Source organism: Maylandia zebra, linkage group LG13 (genome assembly GCF_041146795.1).
Source record: "Maylandia zebra isolate NMK-2024a linkage group LG13, Mzebra_GT3a, whole genome shotgun sequence".
NCBI classification, from domain to species: Eukaryota; Metazoa; Chordata; class Actinopteri; order Cichliformes; family Cichlidae; genus Maylandia; species Maylandia zebra.
The window spans coordinates 1501854-1528953 of NC_135179.1; the positions used below are offsets into that span (position 1 = coordinate 1501854).

At 48.3% G+C, this 27100-nt stretch overlaps 1 protein-coding gene across 5 annotated transcripts; it reads right to left on the reverse strand.

Annotated features, from left to right (window-relative positions):
- Positions 1 to 109: 109 nt before the first annotated feature.
- tjap1 (tight junction associated protein 1 (peripheral)) lies at positions 110 to 25701 on the reverse strand. Of its 5 annotated transcripts, XM_024804648.2 has the most exons (13): positions 25229 to 25701; positions 18907 to 19072; positions 16216 to 16281; positions 15826 to 15875; positions 15115 to 15282; positions 11930 to 11958; positions 11539 to 11700; positions 10855 to 10921; positions 8881 to 8910; positions 7402 to 7509; positions 7070 to 7153; positions 5138 to 5806; positions 110 to 5004 (listed from the first exon to the last, which is right to left on the reverse strand). In XM_024804648.2, exons 5-13 carry the CDS (start codon positions 15232 to 15234, stop codon positions 4348 to 4350), a joined length of 1926 nt encoding a protein of 641 aa, XP_024660416.2. In that variant the 5' UTR covers positions 15235 to 15282; positions 15826 to 15875; positions 16216 to 16281; positions 18907 to 19072; positions 25229 to 25701; the 3' UTR covers positions 110 to 4347. The 5 variants fall into 5 exon arrangements, with proteins under 5 accessions (XP_024660416.2, XP_024660415.2, XP_076747477.1 ...); XM_024804647.2 differs by lacking the exon at positions 18907 to 19072; XM_076891362.1 differs by lacking the exons at positions 8881 to 8910; positions 18907 to 19072 and having other exon boundaries at positions 25229 to 25698.
- Between the last annotated feature and the right edge of the window lie 1399 nt (positions 25702 to 27100).

Here is a 27100-nt window from a genome sequence, read left to right on the forward strand (position 1 = left end):
GAAGTGAAGCTCAGACACGAGACGATCTGATTGGTTTGTACTGCATGAAGGAAATAAACTCCAACCTGACTTAAAGGTCCTTAAAACAATAACAGGCGAGGAGGCGGAGCTTTGTTTAAAATATTTTATTAGCTTTAAAATATACATTGTTTACAAACTGAGAAAATAAAATCGTCAGAGATTAACAGTCCGTTTCTGTCCGCCAGGCGAGACGCGGCAAGGACAGGAAACCACCCAGCTGACCCCGAAAACACCGCGCCTGGGGTCAGAGGTCGTGACCTCAGACAGCACCCGTTGGGGGGAGAGCGTAAGGGGCGGGATTACAATCAGACACTCCCCCACTAGTTACCGTTTGTCGGTCCTCGGGTGACTCCATGTCGTCTTCACATAAGCCCCCCGCCCGTCCGTCCGTCCGCCCGCAGCCATGATGGTGTCGGCTTGGTGCAGACACATCGAAACAGAACGAAAAAAGAAAATACAGTAGAAACGTGTGTTTACCTTTTTAGCGCCAACAGTGAGGCCGCCCAGCTCCACCTGCACAGGTGAGCCAACTAATACAGAGGCTTCCAAACAGGATCTGACTCATCAACGCCATTTTTTAAAAATCATCTACTCTGTAAAAGGAGACGCATAACAGCGCAACAGCACACGTTAGCAAGCACTGATAACGGAGCTTCCAAAAACATCAGACGAACACGACAACAGGAGCTGCTCGCCGCTGTCACGGGGCCTGGAAATCAAGGACCCACTGACGCGAACACTTGCATGTTTCTCTGATGCATGCTGGGACACAGAGTCACTTTAAACAGGAAGCAGACAAGAAAAACACCACTTCAGTCTGACCTTAGATCACCAGAGTCGTTCATCACCGTTTCCTACCTCTTTAGTTAATACTTTTCAGAATAAAAGCATTAACTAAAGGCTACAACACACTGACGCTGTGAAGTGTTTTAATGTGAAGGGTAAAACAAGCAGAGTGATGTCATTGCTCCGACAAGTCGCATCATTAAAGATGTACGAGTCCTCATGTATCATCTATTTATACTCTCTCTCTCTCTCTCTCTCTCTCTCTCACACTGACACACACACCTACCTTTTGGTTTTGTACCAGGTAAACGGTACCAGGACTCCGACCCTGAAACCTGGTCTGTTTGGAAAGTCTCAGTGACCTCATTCCTCACAGTCTCACACTCTCTCACACACACACACACACACACACACACACACACACACACACACACACTGAAATATTAGCGAGACGGAAAAAAGGTGAATAATTTAACAGCAGCTGACGACTCCAGCAGGAGGACGACATGTCTGCAGGATGAAGGACTCGCAAAAGGAAAAAAAGGTTTAAATGTTTCATCAGCTCGCAGCTTTGAGCTGCTCGCTCCGCTTGTCTATGTTTTATTCACCTGCAGTCTGAGCAGGAAGCCCCGCCCACCTTCACCTCAGTGTTTCCACTGGAAAAATGCCTGAAATGTCCTCACAAACACCTCAAGTCTCTATCAATACGACCCCCCCCAAACACACACACAGTCCACCTGGACACGCTCAGGGTTCGATGCTCCGGCGTGACGTTTGGTGCGGATTCGTTTACTTTTTCTGCTGTTTAATTTCAACTGAATCAGTGCGTACTCTTTTGGTCTGTTTCCCACCATCTGTCAACTAACAATCTGAAAACTACATCACTGTGACATCATCACGGTGTATAATGGGGCAGATGTAGCATGTTGTGAGGTCAAACAGAGATGGCGTCCTTCAGCGAGACATCGCGTGCTGATTCACATCGTCAAAGTTACGATTAAAAAAACAAACAAACAAAAAAACCCAAAAAAAAACCTCAGTCCCACGACGCCACGGTTGGACCAAGATGCCTCACTTCCTGTTTGAACTGTGAGTTACAGCAGCGGGCACATCTGACCTCACATGCGGTCACTGCGTGGTCGCTACTGTCACTAGTCGTTACCAGACGTACGAGTTAATCCAGTTGGTAAAATTTAAATTGACCAATGGCGGTAATTGATTGTGTCCTAAATATTATGCAGCCATCTGCCACCAGGTGGCGCATCGCTGTTGAGAAATGCCATAAACGTCAACATGAACTCCTCGACGTTTCCCCAGAGGAGGAGGGAGGCGTGAACTTCCCTGCTGTCACTTCAGATAATTGTCGGTGTGCATTGTTCATAATGCTCGCACAGCGTTTAGTCCGTTAAGTTTCAGACATACGCACAGGTGTGTAAATGTCACGTAGCATGCACACGGGCAGTTTACATCTCAGAAAGCGCTGAAACTCATCAAACAGTCGATTGTCGCTACGCCACAACCACAACTCGACCTTCCCACCACATCAGTGAGCGGCCTAGCTTTAACTTGTCAGCGGCTGCAGCGCTCTCCGCTGTGACATCACGTCCCGTGAAAGCGGCTGAAAACTGTGAGCAGCTCCCGTTTCTGTAAATAGTTTTCTCTGCAGGAAACCTGAAAAAAGCCCCTGAACATTCCACCATTAATCCGTCCAATGATCGATCACCTCCGTTAGTCAGAGAGGCGGGACCAATCGATGACCCAACGTCGGGCCTCGGTGGGAGTGACAATCAGAGCTGTGAGGAGGCAACGAGCTGACATTCAATCAGAAGAAGAACAGAGTGAGGTCAGGTACGGAGGCTCACAGGTGCCACAAATATAAACTCCTCCAGGCCACCGGGGGCACTGCAGGAAGTCAAACAGATTCTTTGATTTCTGTTTTAACCCCAATTTCCCCCACTATAGAGGCTTTTATTTTGTAGGAATCAGTTTGCTATTTAAAGGAATATCAGTAGAGTTTTTGTTTTCAATCATCATTTAAATGAAACTGAGCATTTCTGGCACCGACAGGCTTCTGTAGACGCACGACAAAAGCACAAACTGACCAGGGGGGTGGGGGGGGGTGGGGGGGGGGGAATCAAAAATCACAAATCTATAAACGGCAAACAATAAAACTAATAACAGATCAATACTCAATATTTCACAACAAAAAAACCAAAAACATGACAGCAAAAAAACAAAACTGGTACATTCCAGGTGTGAGTTGAGAAGAAGCCCCGCCCCCAACCCACAGGCTGGGTGTTCGAGGGGGCAGAGGTGAATCTGGGTCAAAGGTCAAACCTCAGTCTGCAGCTCCACAACAAATCCATCAGCTGACTAAACAACAGGAAATCAATGATTAGTACAGACTTCAAAATAAGTCTTAGTAAAAAGACTTAGTGTGCCCGGTGTCACACTCACAACCATGGAGTGAGAGAGTGAGGGACTGAGGGCGAGCGAGGCACTGTCTGTGTGTGTCTCTTCAAAATAAAAGTTTTGCTTTTAAAATCTGTTTTTCTGCTCTGACACACACACACACACACACACACACACGACGTGGTTTTGAATGTTGATTGTTCAGAATTTAACTGAACCTTTAATTGTCCACATACTTTTGCTCATACTGTATAAACTCTATATGCAGACTCAGACTCAAAGACGCCATATGGACATAAATATGCGGACACCTTCGTGGAGAACCAACCAGTCAAAAGTATTTCTTTTCCAAATTCACAGAAACGTCAAACTTCGGTTTAGGCTGTCCACATACGGATGGACATTATCTGATGATTGATTGATAATCAGCTGATCAGAACTCTATTGGCCTCATTCACCAATATTTGCGTGGAAACGTTCTTAAACGGCGCCATATTACAGCTGGATTCACATGCGTACCGGCCGTTAATCCGTTAACCAGCCCTGCGCAATTGCAATATAATTAGCATACTATCCACATATGGCCCCGCCCCCATTTCTCTATCCAAGGACACACGCTTACGTGTCTAAGGCGAAGAAAAGGAAACTTGAATAATAGTGTCCAAGGAGGCCAGAAGAGGCGGAGCTTTCCACAGTGTTTCCACGGGAGCGACCACGGTTCAAACGTAAACAAACCAAGTGACGGTCAGGCTAATGGGAGTGCTGAATATGTGACGTGGACGCTGCAGTGTTCTCTGACTGCGCGTACGGATTCGGGTACAAAAACAGAAATCACAGATTTGTGTGGACGCATTGTTAGTGAACGACGCCCGCACACGTGCACACGGTTTGCCAAATGTTACGATTGACGTGTCCACATACTTCTGGCCATGTCTCCTCTCTGCTACATCATCACCGCTCTCGACACGTCATCAGACCAAAAGTATGTGGACAGTGATTCGTGTCTCACGCACACACCCGGGTCGGGCGGCGAGCTCGGCATACGGTAGAGTATGGCTATATCCTGGATGGGTGTGACCTCTGACCTCAGCATCAGGTCAGTGGAGCACAGTGCGGGGCGAGCAAGCATCAGTCCAGCAGTGTGCCTTGCTCCTGGGCGCGGGTCAGGCTGTCTTTCCGGTGCAGGTGGTGCACTCCCATCCTCTTCGGGCTCTTCTGGGGCCGATGCAGCGCGATGGCGCCAAGGGCGGGGTCCAAGTCCATTAGACGGGTTGAGATGACGGGCAGTTCGTGGGGCAGGATGTCTCTCTCCTCCCCTGAGCTCTCGCCCTCCTCCTCCAGCTCCCTGCGGGCGTCACCGGGGCTGGTCACCACGGTGACTGCAGTGTCCCCGCTCCCGCCGTCATCATCCAGGTTCATCAGCAGCTGCTCTCCCTCCTCCTCCGAACAGTCCCTGCCGCCGTAACAGCCCCGCCTCCCCACCCGCTGCTCGGTGTCGGTGTCTGTGTCAAGGCTGGAGCCGCGGCTCGGTGTCCAGCTGCGTGCCGACGAGCCCTCCTCACCGTCAGAGTACGCCGTCCTGTGCCGGTCTGAGGAGGAGGCCACTCCCACTCCCACCGCCACCTGCCTCCTCCTCTGCAGCTCCTGAGCCGTCTGGCTACTGAAGGATGTGCGGTGTAGCAGCGTGCCGTCGCTGGACGGCGCCATCTTCTCCACGAACATCCGCTGCCAGTTGGCGATCAGGTCTTCCTCAGAGCTGCCAGAGCTCGCGAGGACACTGGGTGCCTGAGTGGGAGGGGTTAAAAACAACAACAACATCATCATCATCATCATCATCATCATCATCATCATCATCATCATCATCGTAAGCTCGCATCTGAGATTTAACTAGTGTGATGGTGGGTGCGGCTTCAGTTACCTGAGGCGGGCTGCTGAATGGGCTGGACTGGCTGGACAGCGGCTCGCTGGGGGCGTCTCTCTGTGATGGTGGCGTGCGCTGTTGGGCTCCAGAGGAGGAGGAGGGGGCGGGGCTGCCAGGTGCCAACCGCTCGTCGTCATTCTGCACGAGGCTCAGCGAGATGGCCTGCCTCGTGGCGTATGTGCAGTTGGGCAGCGGCGAGTTTTTCGGGATCTTCACTTTGTCGTCCGACGAGAACTCGATGACCTTGCGCCCGGGGTAGAGGGGGTGGGGTGGAGGTGGCGCCGGGTACGGGTTCAGCTTCTCGAAAGATGGAGCTCCACCTGCCTCTTCATCCAAGCTGCTTTGACTGCGACACGAGCCGTTCTGCTGCGACGCCTCCTGACCGGCACCGTTCTCCCGGCCTCGCCCCTCTGACCCCCCGGGGCCCGTCATGTCCACGTGCACGAAGACGTCTTCGGCGACGGGCCGGCCGCAGCTGCTGGACTGGGCAGAGTTCAGGACCAGCGGCTCGGGTTTCTCTAGGACACGGGCGATGACCGAGGTCGGCACGACGTCGGCGGGCGTCAAACTGAGCGTGTCTGGGTCCTGAGAGCTGGGGGCGGGGCCTCGCTCTGGGAGACTGCTCTTCATGTGTTTGTTCAGCATGTCCTGAAGCTCTGAGGGCAGCTGCACACACACACACACACACACACACACACACACACACACACACACACACACACACACACACACACACACACACACACACACACACACACACACACACACACACACACACACACACACACACGTTTAATTCCCGTTCTTTCGGTACTCAGCTCCACAGACAGGGTCACAAACTAAAGTCTTCATCAGCCAATAAACTGTAGGTCTAAAACAAGAAGTTACAGAACCTGCAGTACCTCTAACAATCAGCAGAGGCAGCAGTGAGTCAGTCCCCCGAGTTACAACATCACAGCAGAAATGAACGTGTTTACGGCCGAACACACAAACTGTTTGGTCTCTATGGTAACACCTCTATCACGAGATGCAGATGACACAGTTTTATATATATATCAAAGAAAAGTCAGAGACAAATGTAACACCTGTCCATGGGGAGGATGCTTTTAACTCACTTGTCTAAACTGTATTGAGGTTTAAGGTTTCCATTATTAGGGGCGTGGCCTCTTGCTGCTAATGGTCTGCTAGGCTTCACCTGAACTGGAGCTCTTTGATACCTACGGCCAGATAACCACGCCTCTCACCCAAATATGTCACTTCCTGTTCCAGAAATCCAGCGCAGAGCTGAAGTCATGTGCAGTGGTTGTCATGGTGACCCATTTCAAAGTCAGTAGTCCTCACAAACACACACACACACACTCCTGGAAATATCCGTGTGTGTCTCTAAACTAATGGGTCTGATGCAGGCAGCAGATCGATCCCACTCTCACGCTTTAATGGCATTAGCGCGTGTGCCAGTTTCCTCCATTAAAGCGTAATACTGGAGATTCATTCGCCCGCTTCCTGCTGACCAGTGGAAAACTCCTCGCCATCTGCAGCGGCGAGGACCTTCCAGTGACGTCAGCTCTGACGTTCAGTACTGACACTCTGCCTGTCAGCTGGAGCAAGAAACTACCACAGTTGGAGCAGAGTGAGAGGCAGATGTGACCTTTGAACCCAGAGACACTGCTGAGCTACACTGCCCTGATAACTACAGGTAGGCCCGCCCTCAGCTGCTTCCTGCAGTGCTGTGACGCCACAGGGACTAAAATCCTCCCAAATTAACTTCACGTTTGTTTCACTCAGACCTCAAAACAATCAGGAAACAGTTCACTAGGGTCAGAGGTCAGCTGAGCAGGAGGTTCATTTTCTCAGAGTCGCCCCCTGCTGGACGTTTTAGAGACTGCAGATTCAGAGCATTTCCCACTCGTAATAATAAAAGTTACTCACATCAGCAAATTTGTGGTTCCTGAAGTGCGACTTGTTGCACTTGAGCAGCTGAACGGCCAAATTACAGTCCTGCCTGTAGCGCTCCTGCAGACAGAAGACAGCATCAGTCAGAGCACGCTCAGAGGAAACAGACACCATTAAACAAAATAAAAGCCCATCCTGCAGAACAATGGTTTTACAGAGACCATCAATGGGGTCACAGCAAGTCTTGACGATCAGGAAGTTATCACACAGTAGTTTTTACTTCCTGTCGTCTCACTGTGAAACACCTGACACTTTGAACTTTGACCTGGAAGCTGAACGTTTTTACACAAGTGACTGTTTGTTCTCACGTTGAGCTCCTCCAGATGGTCGATTGTGTTTTTAGCCTCCAGCAGTTTGTTGGTGAGCTGCACAATCTCCTGGTCCATCGTGTTCTTGTCCCTCTCCACCTTCCGCAGCTGTGGGCGGGGTAAAGACAAAGCATTAGCGTACCAGCTATCAGTCACAGTAAAGCAGCCAATCAGGAGCCTGAGGCAACAGCAGGTGGGCCTTCAGTGGAAACCTACATTCAGATCATGTGGGAAAAAACTGAATCGCACATTTTTCCGTGTGGGCAACAAGTTTGTAGTTTTCCGTGCAGCTCAGCTTCTCCTGTCAGCTTTTCAAACTAGTCCTCCTTCAGCCAGCGCTGTGAAGTTAAGCTAGTTTTCCCAGATCATTTGAATGCTGCATTAAGCCAGCAGCTCTTACAGATGCATTATGGGAAGCAGTGGCGTGTGCTAGGAGATCAATAAGATCGATAAGATCCCGATCAAAGCGCTGAAGCTGGAAAACAAGCTCGACGTTCAGCTTTTACTCTGCAAGCACGTCTCAAACGTGAGCATCAGTTTTCTGCTCATCGTCAGATCAGGACCTTCGTCCGCAGCTAGAGGAACGCATTCTGCACGCGTGCAGCACCACGGAGAATGTAATGGACAAGCTCCGCCCACTGCAGGTGGAAATGAGCACCATTTGTTACTGACCAACAAGTGTGCTGTTCACAGCAGCTCGGGGGGGGGGAGAAAAAAAAAAAAAAAAAAAAAAAAAAAAAAAAAAAAATCGCTATTTTTTTTACATTTTTTTTTTTTTATGTCAAAAGTTCTGATTTCCAGAAACATTTTATATCAAAATATGTTTTTTAAAAAGCTGCAAGAAACACAAATATTTAGTCTTAAATCAACATTTTAACAAAGTCTGATTCTAAAAATACAAACAACATTTTTATCCAACAAACAGAAAAGTCGGGATTTAAAATTAAGATTTGATATTTCTCCAAAAGAGGAAAAACAAACTTGAGAAAATATTCCGGGAGAAAAGTATTTTTGATGGGAATGATTTTCCTCACTATCGTGAATGTTCGGTAATATCGGACACGTTTTTAATCGTCTCTTCCTGAAGACGAACCTTCAGTTCGTCCTGATCCGTCAGGCGAGCTCAGAAAACCTAAAAGCTAAAAAAAAACAAAAAACAAAAAACTGGATGCACAACCGCCATTGGCGGAGACGGGCGGAGTTTGAACACCAAGCCCAAAAAGTTCAAAACGCAGCGAGCCGAGTCTTTAAGGCGGAAATCAGCCGGATCTTCAGTCCAGCTCGGTCACAGAGAACTTACAGTAACACTAAAGGAGGAACAGGTGGAGGCTGATGGAGGCTGAGCTCACGCCTCTCAAAGCTGCTCAGGTTTCTCCCAGAAAAATCAGTTTAACAGCTGAACGAGAGGACTTGGTGCTCAAACAGGAGGAGGAGGAGGGGGGACAGAGAGGGAGGAGGAAGAAGAACATGAAACGCAACTGCATGAACCCATGTCTGACTGACAGCAGCCTGATGGAGGCGATGAGGATGGAGGTGATGAAGGTGGAGGTGATGAAGATGAGTCAATCCACCAGGGAGCAGCGTGCGAAAAAGGAGAAAGAAAGAAACAGATGAAGAACGACAGTCAGACAAAAACAGGAAGTTTGTCAACTGTTCACCACCTCTAACCCCACCCACCCCAGCTGAGCTCCCACCCAAACTTTCAGAGGTCGCTGGCACCCCCTGTGCCCACTCAGTGAGCTGCAGCCAACTGAGTCATTGCGTGTTCGGCAGCGTGCACACCTGAGCACCAGAAATACAGCGGTTTATGACGCTGCCCGTGTCAGAGACCACTTACAGCTAGCTGGCTAACAATTGCCATTGCGGAGAGTAAACGCTACATCACTTTGTGCCTGTAAATTATATCCTAAGGAGTGAAATAAAAACTGACCACAGACACAAACAGGCTAACGTTAGCTGCTCAGCGAAACTGGAAAATAGCCTGTTAGCAATAATGTTAGCAACATAGCTACAGTTAGCCAGCTAGCTGTGAGTCCGCTGCACTGCATGAACCTGGGGACAGTTGGCTCACATGCTAGCATGCTAGCACGAATAAACTGACACCCAATATCCAATCTTTAAGTCTGACGTCATGAGCTGTTTCCGGGTCCAAACTCCGCTTCAGGTCCCAAAGTCAAACGAACACTGCGGCATCACAGAGAGTTAAAAACTGTCTAAATTCTTTCATCTTTAATAAAATGATCAGCGTTGCTGCTTTAGTGTAACAATTAAGTTTATCATCCAGGCATCCATGAAAACGGAATTTATGACATTTAACGGAGTTAGAAGTTAGCAGGAAGTTAGCTCCCTAGCTTCTACCTAAACAGGACATAGCATGTTCTGACTGAGAGATTTCTGAAACAAATCCAAACGTAAGCTCTGTTATCACTTCCAACATAAATGAAGACAGAAAACTAAACAGCAGTGACGTTTGTAGGGTTACTGAAGTTGGGCTAGCTGGTATATAATGTTGTGCTACGTGATCGCTAGCTACACAGCTATGTTAGCATAACAAACAGTGAAGCTGGAGGATGAAGCTAACTTCTTTCCACTCTATAAAAGTTAACGTGAAGGTTCCCGATGGTTAGAGACAAATGCAATCGCATGGCAGGATGCTGTAAACGGACCAAACTTCAGCCAGGAGAACAACTGAGATAATCCATCCACAATACGAGGTTAGTCATTCATATACTGCTGCATGGGCTGGGCTGCAGTTACATCATAAGGGTTTAAAACTAAGCAGCTGCAATAAAAACAGAGGCCGACAGTGATCACTGACTGTTTTTAGTGGCTTGTTCAGATTAAACAGAACAAGATACAAAACATTAAAACATGTTAAAAGCACAACAGCCTTAATAAACAGAGCAGTTTAGACCCAGGGTTCATAAGTCATCACTTAAAGACCGAACAGCAGCTTCACTCTAATGTCCTCTCTGAAACGCCCGTGGAGCCACAGCAGCTCATTGTTTCTTTCATTTGGAGTCAGTGGGCGGAGTCATGCTGCTTGACACTCATTTGGCACTGTTAGTGATTAGTTGACTCAATTTCAACACCAATGCCAGCTAGCGTTGTCTGCGCTGCGTGAATAGTCACTGTGACAGTTTTTGAACACGCCGTTCCTGCTGATGACATCACCATAAATGCACACACTCAGTAACATAACACACCCCTGCACTGCCCAGTAACCCAAGGTCACTGCACATACTCAGTGGATTTGTAAAAACACGGAACATTTTGTTTGAACAAACATGTCCAAACTGTAACCGTGGCTCTCCCACAGGTGATCAATACGCTGCCTCAGTGTTTTTATTCAGGTATTGATCAGTTATTGGATGAGCTCGATCAACCCTGTTGCTATGGTGCTCCCGAGTATCTCAAGGTCAAAGGTCAGGTGAGTGAGAGGCAGAGGTTTACCAGAGCGTGAAGTTTCTCCTCCAGATCCTGATTGGCTCTCTGAGACGCTGTGTAACTGTTCTGGAGTCTGCAGGTGGGAGAGAGAGAGAGCGCCAGTATGAGTAATGCTCGCCCGACCGTAGACTGCAGCAGTGCGTTCGACCCTTCAATCGCTGCCGCGTCAGACACGGAAGCAGAGCGCTGGAGGCGAGGCTCATTGGAGGCCAGAGTGTTGAGCCGGAGCAGATAGAGACTCGGCGCTGTGATCAGCGTTTCCCCGCCTGTAGAGACGAGAAAACGCCACGTGGATGGGTCGCGTAAGAGACGACCGGACTCCACGTGTGGCTGTGACGGCGGGCGTCGCTGACAGGTACGTGAACAAGTACTTTCTGATCTGCGAGAAACACAGTACACACAGCAGCGTGACGGAGCGCGTGCAGACTCGGGCGCAGGCCGGTCAGCTGATTAACCTTCGATCAGAGCAAAGCACACGCGTACGGAAAGGGTCAGCTGATTTTATCGGCGCTGCGAGGATCGCGTTTGTTGGTTAAAGAAAACTCAACCGTGAGCGTACAGCTGCACGGGACCATTCATCAAAGTACAAGTACTGCAAACATCAAAGTACAAGTACTGCAAGTGTACTTCATGGAAGAGAGTGAGCGGTGCGACTGACACTCTCATTCCTGATGAACTGACTCCACCCACCTGCGGAACTTGTCTCTCATCTTGTCCAGGTCGTCTCGAGTCCGGCTAAGCTCCGCCTCCATGTAGTGGCGGTTGCTGTCAAACTCCGCCTCCATGGCCTCCATCTTGTGGGTGGTGAGAGAGAGGCGGCGCCGCAGGTCCTCATTCTGCTGCTGAAGGATTCTGGGAGGAGAGAGGAAGTGATGAAGACAGAGCTTCCTGTTCAGAGACCACATGACCCTGGCTGAACTAAAAGCTGCTTCCTGTTAATAACCGACACTAACGGGACAAACAGCCCACACGTCCTTTAGTTTGAAGCTGCTTGATGACAAATGCTGCCCAGCTTCCTGTTTTAACGGCTAAGCTAATGAGAAGGCGTGACAGACAGGAAGTTACGTTCAAACGGACTCACCTGATCCTGTCCGAGTCCGACAACGCCTCCTGAAACACAACACGACATCATCAGACACAGAACAAACTGCACTTTAAAACTGTGTGTATGCGCGTCACTCTGGACTCCGCCCTGCGCTCTGCTCTCCGTCTCACTGTCACATGATTGGACGGACTGAAGCGGCCACCATACCCTTTGCAGCCGTAGCTCGGCTTACCGACACGCCGTCACCACACGCACGCAGCTGTATACAGGGAGTGCAGAATTATTAGGCAAATGAGTATTTTGTCCACATCCTCCTCTTCATGCATGTTGTCTTACTCCAAGCTGTATAGGCTCGAAAGCCTACTACCAATTAAGCATATTAGGTGATGTGCATCTGTGTAATGAGAAGGGGTGTGGTCTAATGACATCAACACCCTATATCAGGTGTGCATAATTATTAGGCAACGTCCTTTCCTTTGGCAAAATGGGTCAAAAGAAGGACTTGACAGGCTCAGAAAAGTCAAAAATAGTGAGATATCTTGCAGAGGGATGCAGCAGTCTCAAAATTGCAAAGCTTCTGAAGCGTGATCATCGAACAATCAAGCGTTTCATTCAAAATAGTCAACAGGGTCGCAAGAAGCGTGTGGAAAAACCAAGGCGCAAAATAACTGCCCATGAACTGAGAAAAGTCAAGCGTGCAGCTGCCAAGATGCCACTTGCCACCAGTTTGGCCATATTTCAGAGCTGCAACATCACTGGAGTGCCCAAAAGCACAAGGTGTGCAATACTCAGAGACATGGCCAAGGTAAGAAAGGCTGAAAGACGACCACCACTGAACAAGACACACAAGCTGAAACGTCAAGACTGGGCCAAGAAATATCTCAAGACTGGTTTTTCTAAGGTTTTATGGACTGATGAAATGAGAGTGAGTCTTGATGGGCCAGATGGATGGGCCCGTGGCTGGATTGGTAAAGGGCAGAGAGCTCCAGTCCCACTCAGACGCCAGCAAGGTGGAGGTGGAGTACTGGTTTGGGCTGGTATCATCAAAGATGAGCTTGTGGGGCCTTTTCGGGTTGAGGATGGAGTCAAGCTCAACTCCCAGTCCTACTGCCAGTTTCTGGAAGACACCTTCTTCAAGCAGTGGTACAGGAAGAAGTCTGCATCCTTCAAGAAAAACATGATTTCCATGCAGGACAATGCTCCATCACACGCGTCCAAGTACTCCACAGCGTGGCTGGCAAGAAAGGGTATAAAAGAAGAAAAACTAATGACATGGCCTCCTTGTTCACCTGATCTGAACCCCATTGAGAACCTGTGGTCCATCAAATGTGAGATTTACAAGGAGGGAAAACAGTACACCTCTCTGAACAGTGTCTGGGAGGCTGTGGTTGCTGCTGCACGCAATGTTGATGGTGAACAGATCAAAACACTGACAGAATCCATGGATGGCAGGCTTTTGAGTGTCCTTGCAAAGAAAGGTGGCTATATTGGTCGCTGATTTGTTTTTGTTTTGTTTTGGAATGTCAGAAATGTATATTTGTGAATGTGGAGATGTTATATTGGTTTCACTGGTAAAAATAAATCATTGAAATGGGTATATATTTGTTTTTTGTTAAGTTGCCTAATAATTATGCACAGTAATAGTCACCTGCACACACAGATACCCCCCTAAAATAGCTAAAACTAAAAACAAACTAAAAACTACTTCCAAAAACATTCAGCTTTGATATTAATGAGTTTTTTGGGTTCATTGAGAACATGGTTGTTGTTCAATAATAACATTATTCCTCAAAAATACAACTTGCCTAATAATTCTGCACTCCCTGTATACCCGCCATTAAAGCGCAACAAGCTGCTGCAGTATGGTGTCAGCACGGAGACAACATCGCAGCGTAACCGCTGAAGAGCCAATCACAAGTTACAAAAATCAAGGGGTGCACAACCAGAGGTCAAAGCGAGGTCAGAGGTCAGAGTGCGTCACTGGGAGTTTGGTGTCCTATGTATTGTATGTGGCCCCTGTGTGATGTCATCTTGATGATCAATAACTAATGAGCTCAGTGTGAACCGCTAAGACCAGTCCGCTACCCTGGACTGGTGACCTTTCACCCGCAGCAGGAAAAGAACAACAGGAAATGGTTGGGGGCGGGGTAAAGGTGGAGTGGACCTACCTTGATGTGTGACAGCAGTGACAGATTAGAGAGAGGAGGTTTGTCCACCTTAACTCCTCTTTTCACCTGCAGTTTAGTCCCCGCCCACTCTCTGTACCCTTGCTGCTGCTTCGCGGTCTCCCGCACCGCCCCCTCCTCCTGCATGCCTCCGGGCCGCTGCAGCGCTGCCACCCAGTCGTCCCAGCGTCGAGTCCGGTCTGCAGAAGACCCCTCCACCTGCTGGTTTCTGTAGGCGGGGTGGCGGCGCTGGGAGGCGGGGCTTATATACTCTTTAGAAGCCGACCTGCCGAGCAGTGTTAGGCGGGCGGGGCTAAGGACCCGACAGGTGATCTCATCCAAGAAGTTAGAGAAGCGGACCTTCTCCTGCAGCGCCTGCATCCTCCAGTTCCAGTCAGTCCTGACAGGGGAGGGCGGGGACGAGGACCGCCGCCAGGTCAGCCCCTGCTGCTCTACCCGATCCAGAGAACGGGTTGGAGGGCACCGGCTGGCGCTGCTCCGCCCTCTGCCGTCATCTAGCATCTCCACCGACTTTGACTTCCTGATAATGTCATAGGTCTCCACACCCAGTAAAGTCGGCTGCTTCAGGATGCTCCGAGGAGCGCTGGCGGTCCGCGTCCGGCCAGCGGCGTTCATGCAGTAATTGAGGTGGTGATGTCTTCCTCGAGGGTTGCAGCTCACTGCGTGTTTCGGGGCTGGGGCGGGGCTTCCATGTCCCAGGAAAGCCTGGTTTCCTGTGTTAATGGAGGTCTTGACATTGCGAGGACTCGTGCCGCGCTGAGGTCGCGGCTTTCGGTGAGGAATCATGGCATCGTGACCGGATGCAGTCATGCCCGCCACCGCGGTTTTCGCTGAGCTGGGTTGGTGGATATGTCCTCTGAAGAGCGGCGGCGGGGTGCAAAGCTCCAGGCTGGAAAGGCTGGAAACCTCCAGCTCGCTGTCTGAGAGTGGCGGCGGCAGGGTTGGGACGCCAGGCCTCATCCCATCGCCAGACAGCCGCTGACGGACAAGGTGCTGCGGGGGGTGTGGAGGTGTCTTTAAAGTGTGTTTGATTACCTGATTGATGTCGGGCTGCGGTGCAGGTGGCGGCGGAGCAGTGGGCAGGGCGTGGCGTGACTCGCGGTGCTGCGGTGGAGCCTTACGGTACGGCTTCCTGGCCGGCGCCGCACTCGCCATCCTAGGCCGTGCTTCCTTCCTGTGTAACTTCGTGTCGGTCTGTCAGTCCTGCCAGGAGAAGACGAGTTAGAGGAGGCACAAAACGACTCGGACGCCCGACAACCACCCACCACAACGCCTCGACCGCAACTAGACTGTTGCAACCGTCGCCCCCTCACCCTCTCTCTGTGTGTGCAGATCGATGCTCGGTCGCCCGTCATCAGCATCAAATACACCCTCGCCACTACAGTAAAGTGTGTGTGCATGCGTGTCCGTCCCTCAGGCCTCTCATTGATTGCGTTTGTTTCCAGAACAGGAAGTGCAGCTGCATTGATCTAACGCTAATGTTAGCATGTGACAGAGTGGAGCTAACACTGCTAATGTGCTAACAGCTGATGATGATGTCACATGATTACAGCTGCCACAGCGCTCTGCTCTGACTGACTGTGAGCTCACTGGACGTTCAACTGGCATGTGGAGGTCAAAGGTCAAAGTCTTTCGGTTACACGATCTGGGCGATTAGTCTCTCCCCTTCCTTCTGCTGGCTATTACAGGTGAATGCACATGTGCTACGTGTGTGTGACATCATCATCGGGTCGCCGGTGTCTGTACCTGAAGGATGAGCGAGTCCCGAGAGGAGGTCATCCACAGGACGATCCAGCCTGAAACAGAGAGCAGCTGTTAGACAGGAAGTGTGGCCGTGACCCAGCGAGCCAATGGTGTGAGCTCGTCAGACTGATCCAGGCCAGAGCAGCTTAGCACGAGTGATGCTCAGAATAATCCTCCTGTAGCTGATCCTGGCTGCGGGTTCGGGTCAGATTTCACCCTTTCCACATGAAGCTGCAGTTAGCTCGAACGAAGAGCTGAATGTGAGTGCTACCTGCAGCGTCACCATGGAGATGTCACCTGGCCAATCGACATGACCGCTTTGGTCATGCAACGGCTGCAGCAGAATCTGAACCCCTCACCAGGAAAGAGCAGAGACCGCAAACACATCCTCACCTTGTATGTCCGCACACACAGATCCTCCTCCTGCCGGCGTGCAACCCTCACGCTGCCTGAAAGTACCTAAAACACAAGATGGAGGAACGGAAACACGAGTCAGCGCCGCCGCCACACAGAGGACACGAGAGGAGGGCCGAGCGCACAACACAGGAAGCAGACTGAGGCCAACAAGGCGCAGGACGAAGAACACGCACACACACGTGCACACCAGTAAAGACCAAAGTGAGAAAAACTTGGCTGAAAATAAAATAAAACGTTTGCAGAGGAGAAACAAATAAAAAATAAAATTTTAATGAAATAAAACAGAAACATATTTATGAGCAAAAATGTAAATATACACAACACGTTTGTTATTCCCCAAGACTGAACCTGCACAGGTGTGTCAGACAGGTAGGGCTGGGCCATCTCACACCGTTCACAGTAACACCGGTATGATGTTGGGCAACGATAAGAAAATGAAATATGGCGATAGAAAATGGGTAAAACGCGCATGCGCAGTGCTTTTGTTTACATACGCACATGGCGGAAAAAAGCATGGCGGCGACGCAGAATGAGAAGAGCGAAAGCGGATCGTTGAGTGAAACCATGAACCTGAACTGGTTTGTAAAATGCTGCAGCTTCACTGGTGTGGAACTGGTTTAGCTTTCGTCCGTCAGATACACAACAAAGCACTATTTTTGGTAGCGCATGCTAGCGGGCCGTCGTTATTACCGTGTTGTTTGGAAAATACGGCGCACTTAAAATCAATCCTTTGATTTTTCTGACAGTCGACAGAGCCCCTTATAATCCCGTGTGCCTTATGTATGAACTCTGGTCGTGTTTACTGACCTCGAGACGATTTTATGTGCACGGCGCTCGAAAATCTGTCAGATGTTTCAGTACGACTTTGCTGAGCTACGAAGCCGCACCGCTTGATGGATTGTCGGAGCGTTACGGCTATCGTAGGCGGAGCCTCGCGGAGTGATACGTACTGTGCTTCAACATAATGTTACCGTACTGTGTGTGTATAACCTCTTTTTAAGTGTTGTGGATGTTATACATGGTTATGCTGAGGATGTGTCGGCCAGTTTCCACTGGAAATGCCTTTTGGTTAAACTGTCAGTGAGGAATTTGCATTTGCACTGTTACATTTTTATATAACTTTAATGCAGATAAAAAACAGCTGCTTGTTTCAGTGGAAATGCATTGATGGGGTTTTTTGCACTAATAAAGTTGAGGAGTTGTAAAGTATTTTGTCTCGTGTCGATTATATCGTCAGTTATATCGTTATCGCAAATTTTCAAATGTATATGGTGATAAATATTTTTGGTCATATCGCCCTGCTCTGTGTACACGTGTTCACGTAAACATGAACTGATTTAGCAGGTTGAGCTGCTCATTGACCAATCACAGTGAGGAGTTCAACACCTGAGAGACACACTCGCCCAAACACACAGTGAGCTGAGCTGATCCCGGGTCAGTTCGCAGGCTCTGCAGGCCCACGTCACGGCCGTCTGATTGGGAGGAAGTGCAGCTGACCACCTGCCTCTGACATCACAGCTCACTCATCTACGGCTGAAGGTCAAACTGCAGCAGATGGCATGCTGGGAATCCAGCAGCCGCAGCGCCGTGTCTGCGAGATCACAAAGACTGGATGGTGCAAACCGCATCTCCCACAATGCACCACAAGGTTCCTGCACCCATCACACATATGTGATCAATACCGTCCAATCGGAGGCAAGGGTCGGTGTCAGGATGACCACCTGCTGCGGGAGTGTGTGTGTGTCAATATACATGCCACAGAGGTTTATCTCCACTCAGAGAGGATTATGGGTAGGATGGATCTGTGAGGGCGGAGGTCATGTGACTGCTGTGCCAGTAAATAACAAAGCTGCTCAGAGGGTTAGTGCGACTAAAGAGCAGTACTAGGATTACTGATACTAGCAGTAATACTGCTGATACTCTGAAGGTCGACGCAGTAAAAACGCAGTAAAACTCCGTGACCTTTGACCTCACATGAAGCTGAGCTGGTGCCGACTGGCGCAGGTTCTGTGATCATGTGACTGCACTTCCTGTGGCATCCAGCAGACAAGCGCGCTCACAGCTGCACTCAAGTTAACTCGAGTTCTGCTCGTTTAATTACCGATGCGCCTCCAATCAGAGTCAACGTGACTCACCAACAGGAGCACCGACGCCATTTCTAGACATCTGATTGGCCAACAGGCACAGACTTCTGCTGACTGACTCTGATCTAACACAGGTTGGGTCTGCTGCATCAGCTGTCATGGCATGGCATGGCAGTGGCAGAGGTCGCATCACAGCTAACAGCAACGAGTGCATGGCGGCCTGTGACGGTGCTGCGAGATTAGCTTCAAACAAATGGAGGGAACCCCGAGACCCTATAAGGGGTCAAAGGTCACCGAAACTTCCTATGCAGGGATCCTGCCCCTGACCTCGGCACCAAGAAGCAGAGGGTGCGTTTGATTTATCACACCGAATGAAATCATCTGAAACCCGAGCGCTCGGCCATCTCACAGCTAACGATGATACCCGAGGCGTCCTATCAGAGCCGAGCAGCAGTCACCTTTCCACCTGACAGCTGATACCAGCTGACTGGTTTGAATGTGACTCACCTCAACATGAAACCGCGCGCGCGCACACACACACACACACACACACACACACACACACACACACACACACACACACCTGAGCAGGTGAGCTCTGTGGCTCATGTGTCCTGCGAGCGGCAGAGCATGTCCAATTCTCCTCATGAGACAGCGAGGACAGATGGTGTCTCAGTCAACTGTGAGCTCCGCCTCCTCCTCTGGTCACTCCAACAACAACACAAATGACGGAGAGTGTCCCTCACTACCTGCAAGAACACACGCCAGAGCCGTAACCTCAGTGTATGAGACCTCACAGCAGGGGGCTCAAAAGGGGGGTGGACAGCTTCACTTCCTGTGTCTCATGCTGTAATCAGATTACTGCGAGCCAGACTCCCCCAGAGGTCCCCACAGCGGTGCCTTCAGGTGTCTGAGGCACGTTTAAAACTCGCTGAGAACCACCCCGTAGCCTCAGGTGAGCACACACTGAACTGTAAGCCAATCAGCTCGCAGTAACTGTGTAGGAGCAGGAAACCATCATTGTTCTACTTCCTGTTTTCATTCCAGCCGACAAAGAATGTTTTTCTGAGCCTGCAGCAACTCGATGGCGCTGTGTCGACACCTTCCTTCACCATAGCAACGATCAACACGCCACCACAGACTGTACGTCTAAGACGGACACAGCCTCGCTGAATTTCAGCCATTTTAATTTCGGCATTTTTTCTGCCTCCACGTTGCTTTTCGTTTCTAGGAATGACCATATTTGGACAAGATGGTGCAGCAGCAACCAATCAAAATCCCAGAATTTCAGTGTGCACCCAAACAGGAGCTCCGCCTTTATGGACGGTCTGTTAGTACAGTGACCTCCCAGCAGCCGTGTTATTGGTCGGGTGATGTCATTAGAAACGCTCCAAAAGTTACCAACAGCACAAACACGGTGCAGAGGTGAAGCTAGCAGACAGGTAGCAGCTACATCCACCTGTGTCATCATCCACCTGTCAGTCAGAGGCCACGCCCCTCAAACAGGTGATAATAATGAAAACAGGTGAGTTACAGAAACATCCTCCCCATACCTGTGTTATGAAGAAGGAAATTATCCACAGAGACTAAACATGTTTATTTTAACACGGGTGCCTGTGGAGACTGACTCACTGCTGCTGCTGCTCAGACTAGTGACTAGTCACCGATTATTTTTCTGATTAGTCGACTAATCAGATCATCATCCATTGGACGTAAAACGTACAGCTTATTGCACCAGCAGCATCTGCTCTTATATAACTATCATTAGCTTACAGCTTTAAGTGTTTCAGGTCTGTGCTAACTAAAAATAAAGACAAGATGATAGTTTGTTTCGGTGAAGTTTAATAAACTCCTTGCTATCTAAAATATAACAGGACACCGGAGTAAATTCTGGAGCATCTCACACTTCTGATAATCAGCTGTCTGCTTGACGTTTATTCAGCTGTGTAAAAACTATAACTTTAATCTCAGCCAAACCGATTTACTCAGGAACAAATAAAATACTAAAAAAAGCCAAACAATAACATTTTGAAGTTATCTAAGTGACTCATATATCATGTTTAACCTGAGTAGCGAAAGACGGCGGTGGGTTTGAAAACGATTTGCTGGGAGTCCGGTGTTCTCACGGCGCTAGTGACCTAGCCCCCGGCTCGCTATCGAGCTAGTGGGTAACAGACGTCTCCGAAAACGTCGGAGCGCTTTTGAAAATATGCGGTGTCCTGATAAACTGAGCAGATATTTGAGGTTTACACAGCTACATTCTCGCCTGAAAATATGTTAAACGTTTATTTTGTGACCCAGAAAGAATAATAAGAGTAATATTAAAACTAACTAGCTGCCGCCATTGTTGGAAACTGAGCTGGGCTATGAATTCTGGGATAGGTTGGGCCACCAAGTATACACCCGACCCATCCTTCAAATCTGGCGCATTTGTCGGAGTCTTCGAATGTGGACAGTCTTCGTCGTGTCGCTGTAACGTAATCGGCCTACAAATGCGGCCAGAGGAGGATGCGGTTCCTGAATTTGGACACAGCTACGATACCGGACACAGCTTCTTCTTCTTCGGGGGTTTAACGGCAGCTGGCATCCTTGTACATGCAGTGCTGCCATCTTCTGTTTCAGTCCGTTATTACACTCTTAAATCCTGCTACTTATTCCTGCGTCTTTCAGGATCTTACAAAGCTTCAAACGACGCGTCAACTATTAAACCATTCGTCGACGATTTTGATAGTTGACGTAATCGTGGCAGCCCTAAGTCACAGACAGCTGTACCGTGTATTACTGTGTATTACTTGAAGGAGATGTCCTTCAAGTCAAAAGTACAAAGAGCAGAGTTACTGAGCACCAGAGTGAAAATAAAGGTCAGGACACGGTCGTGATGTGTTTGTGCCAAGTTGTTGCTGCACGTGTTTATATGCTTTATATATCAAGAGGCAGGCCGATGTACGGCGTCACATCATATTTGATGTCACGTGTTTGCATTGTTGTGGTCGGGGGCAGATCAGGAAGTTGACACATATATTTCGGCGTCCATTACTTCTTTGCTGGAAACGTGTTCAAAAACAGGATGCTGGGAATTGATGCAGTGTTACAGTCGTTACTTTATATGCCGGTCATACGCTCGGATAATGGAATACATGAGAAACTGATACATCTATTAGGAATGATGCTACTGATGGCTTCACAGAAGAAACCAGATTCCCTCGGGTTAGAAACGGACAAGCCGGCTGAAGGCTGTCTGACGAGTGCTGAGCAACAATAAAAAGTATATCAGAGTAGTTTACGGTGATGGTACTCCTGATAAAAGAGTAACTATACAAATAAGGAGCACCAATCATATATATGTAAATGTGTATAAAAATCAGCTTTAATGCCTGATTGTAACCAAGAAACACAGCTGGAAGTGTTTGTGTTTACTTTCTGTTTGGGGATGAAAAACGAGCCCATTTAAAGCTCCACCTTAAAACAGTGACACGACATGACTCTATCAGAAACATGCAGCTGATCACAGGTTATGAATTTATTTTACCCCGACACAGTCAGTCAGACAAATGTAGTGGAGCCAGTAGAATCTCTCTTCTATATACTTATTCGCACTGTCTGTGTGTTTGTGGCGACCTGAAATGGAAAGACAGCGAAGCTGAACACTGGATGTCTGTCTAAAGGTGCTGCAGTTTCAGCATCATCAGGCGTCTGATGTGTGACACAGGCTGGCGTTCAGCTCCTGACCCTCCGATGTTGTGCACCTCCCTCTCTTCATGTAATCGATACGTTTCCTGTCATTTCTCATTATTACACAGAACTTCTCTTCTTCCACTGCATGTGTTGTTTTTGCCTCTGCTGAGAGTTTCCATGGTTACTGTCCCCTCAGTATTTAAAATTTAAACATCTCACATATTAATGCAATAAATGTAACGTTGGTTAGATTATGGGCCTGTCTCAATATGCGTATTGGTGCGTACTTGCGTTCTCGTGGACTCGTGAGCCGTCGTCAGTCGGAGACCAAGTACTGTTCAAATTCAAAGCATCAAGCTGAGAAAAATTCCCGGACGTGTTCTCGCTCCGCCCGTTTTATCGAGCATGCATCGGTGGTGGCTCGTGTGGACTTGGTACAGCTAAATATCCCAGAATGCATTTCGTCCAAAACTCAAACGCGGCAATGGCGGAGGAGCGCGGCTAAAACCTTTAAAGCATTACTCTTTCTGGGTCACAAAAAAAACTTTCAAAATATTTTCAGGTGAGGATGTAGCTGTGTAAACCTCAAATATCTGCTCGATTTATCAAGACATCACATATTCGCAAAAGTGCTCCGATGTTTTCAGAGACGTCTGTGACCAGCTCGATAGCTGACTGGGAGGTCAAGAGTCACTAGACCCGGCGAGAACAGCGGACTCCCAGCACATCATTTTCAAAGCACCCGCAGTCTTTCACTACTGAGGTTAAACATGATGTATAAGTCTCTTAGATCATCATCATCATTTCAGTGTTTTATTTGTTCCTGAGTAAATCAGTTTGGCTGAGATCAAAGTTAAGCTTCATAACATATTAATCACAGTTAAATTAAAAGGTGACGGCAGTAAAAACTCTGGACCTGTGACATCATCGAGTACGCTGGTGTTCCAATTGTACAATTGACTCGCCGAGAACGCGAGCGCGGACTCGCGTACTTGAGAATTGAGAAAGGGCATACGTTTCCATTAGGGGTGGGTTTTTATAATCGATTCATCGATTAAAATCGATTCTGGCTTGGATAACGTAAAATCGATTCATTAAAATCCTGAATCGATTTTTTAATATAAATTTATTTTGTCCGAAATGCCAGAATCTCTGGTGACATCTCACAAAATTTCAAGAACCACCAAACAGTAAATGAGAGCAGGTACAGGGATTCTGCACAAAGACTTAAACACACAGCGCGACCCGTGGATCAGAATCAGTGAGATGTCGCCTTTCTCACAGTCGGGGCTGAAAGCCGACAGCTCGCTGATTCTGATCTGTCGGCGGGTCTGCGCTTTGTGTTCACGCCCTTTATGCGCTGATTCTAAAGCTGTTAGTTTGATCTCTCTCCAAACAATATTGACCGAACCAGCAGCAAAAGAAGATCCAAACGCTTCACATAAACATCGTCATGAATTCACTCTGACTTTTACTGTTTTGCTTCCACCGCGATGCACAGCTCTCTCTCTCTCCCTCCCCCCCCCACCCCCTCTCTCTCTCTCTCGAACAGTTTCGCTTTCTTCATTATTCGCTTGCTTGTTATGCACAAGTCTACTGTTGTTTACAGGCTGTCGGCCGCTGTTTTTTTCCCTTTTACATTCTTCCGAAAAGAAAACCTCATTTCTGCCGTTCAATACTGAACAAATGTAAACTTTTTAATATTATTCAAAATGCAAAATGCTTAGCCGTGTGTCTAATAAAACCGCTGTAACGTCAGAGGTAATGTTCATTAATTAATGGTTTTCTTTTGTTTTTGATGTACTGCAGAATATTTTTATAAAATCCCAGGCCAGGAAAATCACCTTCATGTTTTTCTGTGTTTTATCTTCAGCTACTTTGACACAAAGGCCTCTGCTGTGATGCTCACACCTTGGATAAAGTCTTGCGAGTGTCAGCTTCCTTTTTATAGATACAAAAATATGTAAATGTTCTGATCTGAATTATACTTCTGACTGTCAAAATTTCCCAGATTTAAATCGAATCGAATTAAATCGAATCGTGGATCGAATCGATTCGGGACCTTGTGAATCGGAATTGAATCGATTCTAGAAATCAGTGACGATACCCAGCCCTAGTTTCCATCACCATGTGTGACGGACACGCGTCTGTTAGCCAACTGTTCACGAGTTAATGTTGGAGTCGCTCGTGTTTTTACTCTTTGTTTATTAGTATTTACTGTATGTTTGTGGGGACTGCTGGGAAGTGTGAATGAAGGACATGTATGTATCTCAGCTGGGGCATGGTCAGAGCTGCTGGCCCTCGCCATTCTCACAGGACCACCACATATCAATAATTTATTAAATAGCATGACCACTGTGAAAAAACACTAAACTTATTTTAAATTGGCTCAAACGAAAAACCGTGACGTGATTTTGTTGATATTCTGTCTCTGCATTCAAATTAAACTTCCATAAAAACTGGAGACCATTCATTTCTTCAGAACTCAGCACCGATGAAATAACTGGAGCCCGTTCAATCACATCGGACGCCACCGTCAGTCTTTTAGAGAAAAAAACTGATGCGGGACAAACACGATCGTTGTGGATCAAACAAATAAACAAAGATGAATTTTGATAACCTGATTCAATTCGACACAATAACGTCGAGTGGTGAGCGAAGTATCGCGATAACGTCGTGTCGTGCGGTAACTCCCACCTCTGGCTGTTACATGCTAACTCACTGAAGCCGGTTTGCTTTGTCTAGTAACTGAGCTCAGATCAGTGAAATCAGTGACGTGTTTGAACAGCGGAGACGTTTTGGGTTTACCGCCATCGCCGGCTCAGAAGTCTCTGCTGAACTTTTAAAATCAGGATTCATTCTTTTTATTGTTGTCATGTCGTCATAACGCTCTAATGAAACTTTTGATCGAACATTGACAGGCTTTTATTTTGACATTTCTTGCTGAGCATCAATAAAGTCGCAATTGAAACTGCCGGGGGCCTCGCTGAGGGCCTGGGCCCCCCGTTCTAGGGTCGTCCTGCTCGTCCTGTGATTGGCTGCTGCGGCCGCGGCTGTACGCCCTCGGCTCTGTCTGACAGGCACAAACACGACACCCCCCCCCCCGCGGGCAGGCCGTCAAACCGACGCGAACTGGCCCACCATGGCCCAGTTCCGCGCTCCGCGAGCCGCGCGGCTCGTCATGAAGACCCGCACCAGGGACACCCCCACCCCGCCCGGCGCGAACTTACCTGAGGCCCCGTCCGCGCCGCTCGGTCCCGGGGAGGAGAGGAAACTTTGTCCGAGCTCCGCTCCTCCGGAGGAGCAGGAGAGCCAAGGGAGGGGGCTCCGGACCGATCCGAGGCCGGACAGCAGCGCCGAGGTCCGCGCTGGAGCTCAGGGCAGTGGGTCGGGTTGAGGCCGGCTAAGACGCTCCGTCCGCGGAAGGAAATCCGCTCAGAGCCGCTCCAAGAAAGTTGATCCGCTGCCCTGCTCAGCTGTCGCCATCTTTACCCGCGGGGCATGACGGGTAATCCTCAGGAATCCCGGCCCCCCCTCCTCCTTTAAAGCCCCCTCACGTCCTGCGTGCTGACGTCACCGTGACGAAGCAGCAGAATGAGAAGCAGGTGACGAGGCTACCTGGAAGGTGATCCGAGTGACTCACGTCACCTTCAGCCACAAACCTGGAGAGGAGGGGCTGAACATCATGACGATGATGAGAGCTCAGGATGAAGGACTGAGCTTTTTCAACGCTGCGGCTGCTCTAACGTGACGTCACAGCGTGAAAACAACAATTAAACCAGAGAAGAAGAAGTTTCAAGTTGTGCAGAAGTATGTGGACGGTGCTGTTCCTTCATCTACCCTGATGGAGCTCCTCACACCTACAGGAGACTTTCTTTACTTAAGTAGAAGTACAGATTCCTGTGTTTAAAAGTACTCCAGTAAAACGTGAAGTAATGAAGAAACTCCTTTACTCAAGTAAAAGTGAAAAAGTACTCTGCTACTAACCATGTTTGTATACAAGTAACTGAACCTTGTGCTTTGTTAGTATTTCAACACAAAAGCACATTCTAATTGTAATGAATGTACTCAGCATGAGTCTGTTGTGTAGAACACCTGCAGTGACAGAGAATGTAAAACCGATTGTGTTGCCTTGATGGTGGAGGGTGACTTCACCTCCAGACCTACACAGTAACATGAGCACAGTCAGGGGTCACAGTGGATTCAGCAAGTGGGGATGAACCTCAGCATCATCAACTTACATGTAAACTCATCTCTGCTACACCTGTTGTTACCTGCCTGGGACCATGAGCACCACGGGCACTGTGTGTGACTGTACTCTGAATCCACCACATGTTTATCCTGCATTGAAATACTAAACAGGATTTTCATGGAACATTTGAATAACACAAAGTTAGCATAGCTTTGTTTGTTTTGCAGGAACATGGCATCTTTAAATTTCCAGTTTATCAAATTCCACTGAGCATCCTTCCTTTAACTCTAAGCTCTCTTCGTCCTCTCCTGTCCTTCTTTCTTATCTGTCTCCATCTCTGAGTGAACGTAGCTCTCTGTCTTTTCTCTCCCTGTCAAATACAGCAACTGGACCTTCAGCTGCAGCACAGTGTGAGACAAACTGCACACACACAGTTTGTGTTTGCTGATGTTTGTTGAGCTGATAGAAACGCTGCATTTCAAATTACCCGACACTTAAAAAACTTCACTCCCTTTATGTTCTCTCCTCTTCTGTAGGGCTAGCTAGATGCTTAAGTACTGCAAACTCCTGTGCAATACTGCAGATTTTAATATTGATCTGATACCAAGTACCCATATGGAAAAGAAATAGTAAAAACTCATTCATATAGTGAATCATATCAGGCTTATATGATTTAGTCATGAAAGTGGCCACTTTCTCATTACTTTCATATATTGTTTTAGTAAGTATCCAAAACATACAAGTTGCATTTATATAATTTTTCAAGGTATCTTATATCTGTTTTAACTCTTGTATGCTTTTCATACAAGTTTCACATAAGACAGATACAAACTTTATAAGATTTATATACATCTGTTCCATATGGGTAAATACAGGGCCGGTACTGCCAATCCCAATTCTGATACCGATA

Bases quoted from the DNA above. Each gene is read 5' to 3' on its own strand.
- tjap1 (XM_024804645.2), bottom strand. From the start codon at position 15,039: ATGAGGCCTGGCGTCCCAACCCTGCCGCCGCCACTCTCAGACAGCGAG. The intron at 7,510-8,880 runs GTTGCGTTTCAT...CCCCGCCCACAG, and splicing joins GTCAGACATGGGTTCATGCA to CTGCGGAAGGTGGAGAGGGA. The intron at 5,005-5,137 runs GTAACTGAAGCC...CCTCCCACTCAG, and splicing joins CATTCAGCAGCCCGCCTCAG to GCACCCAGTGTCCTCGCGAG.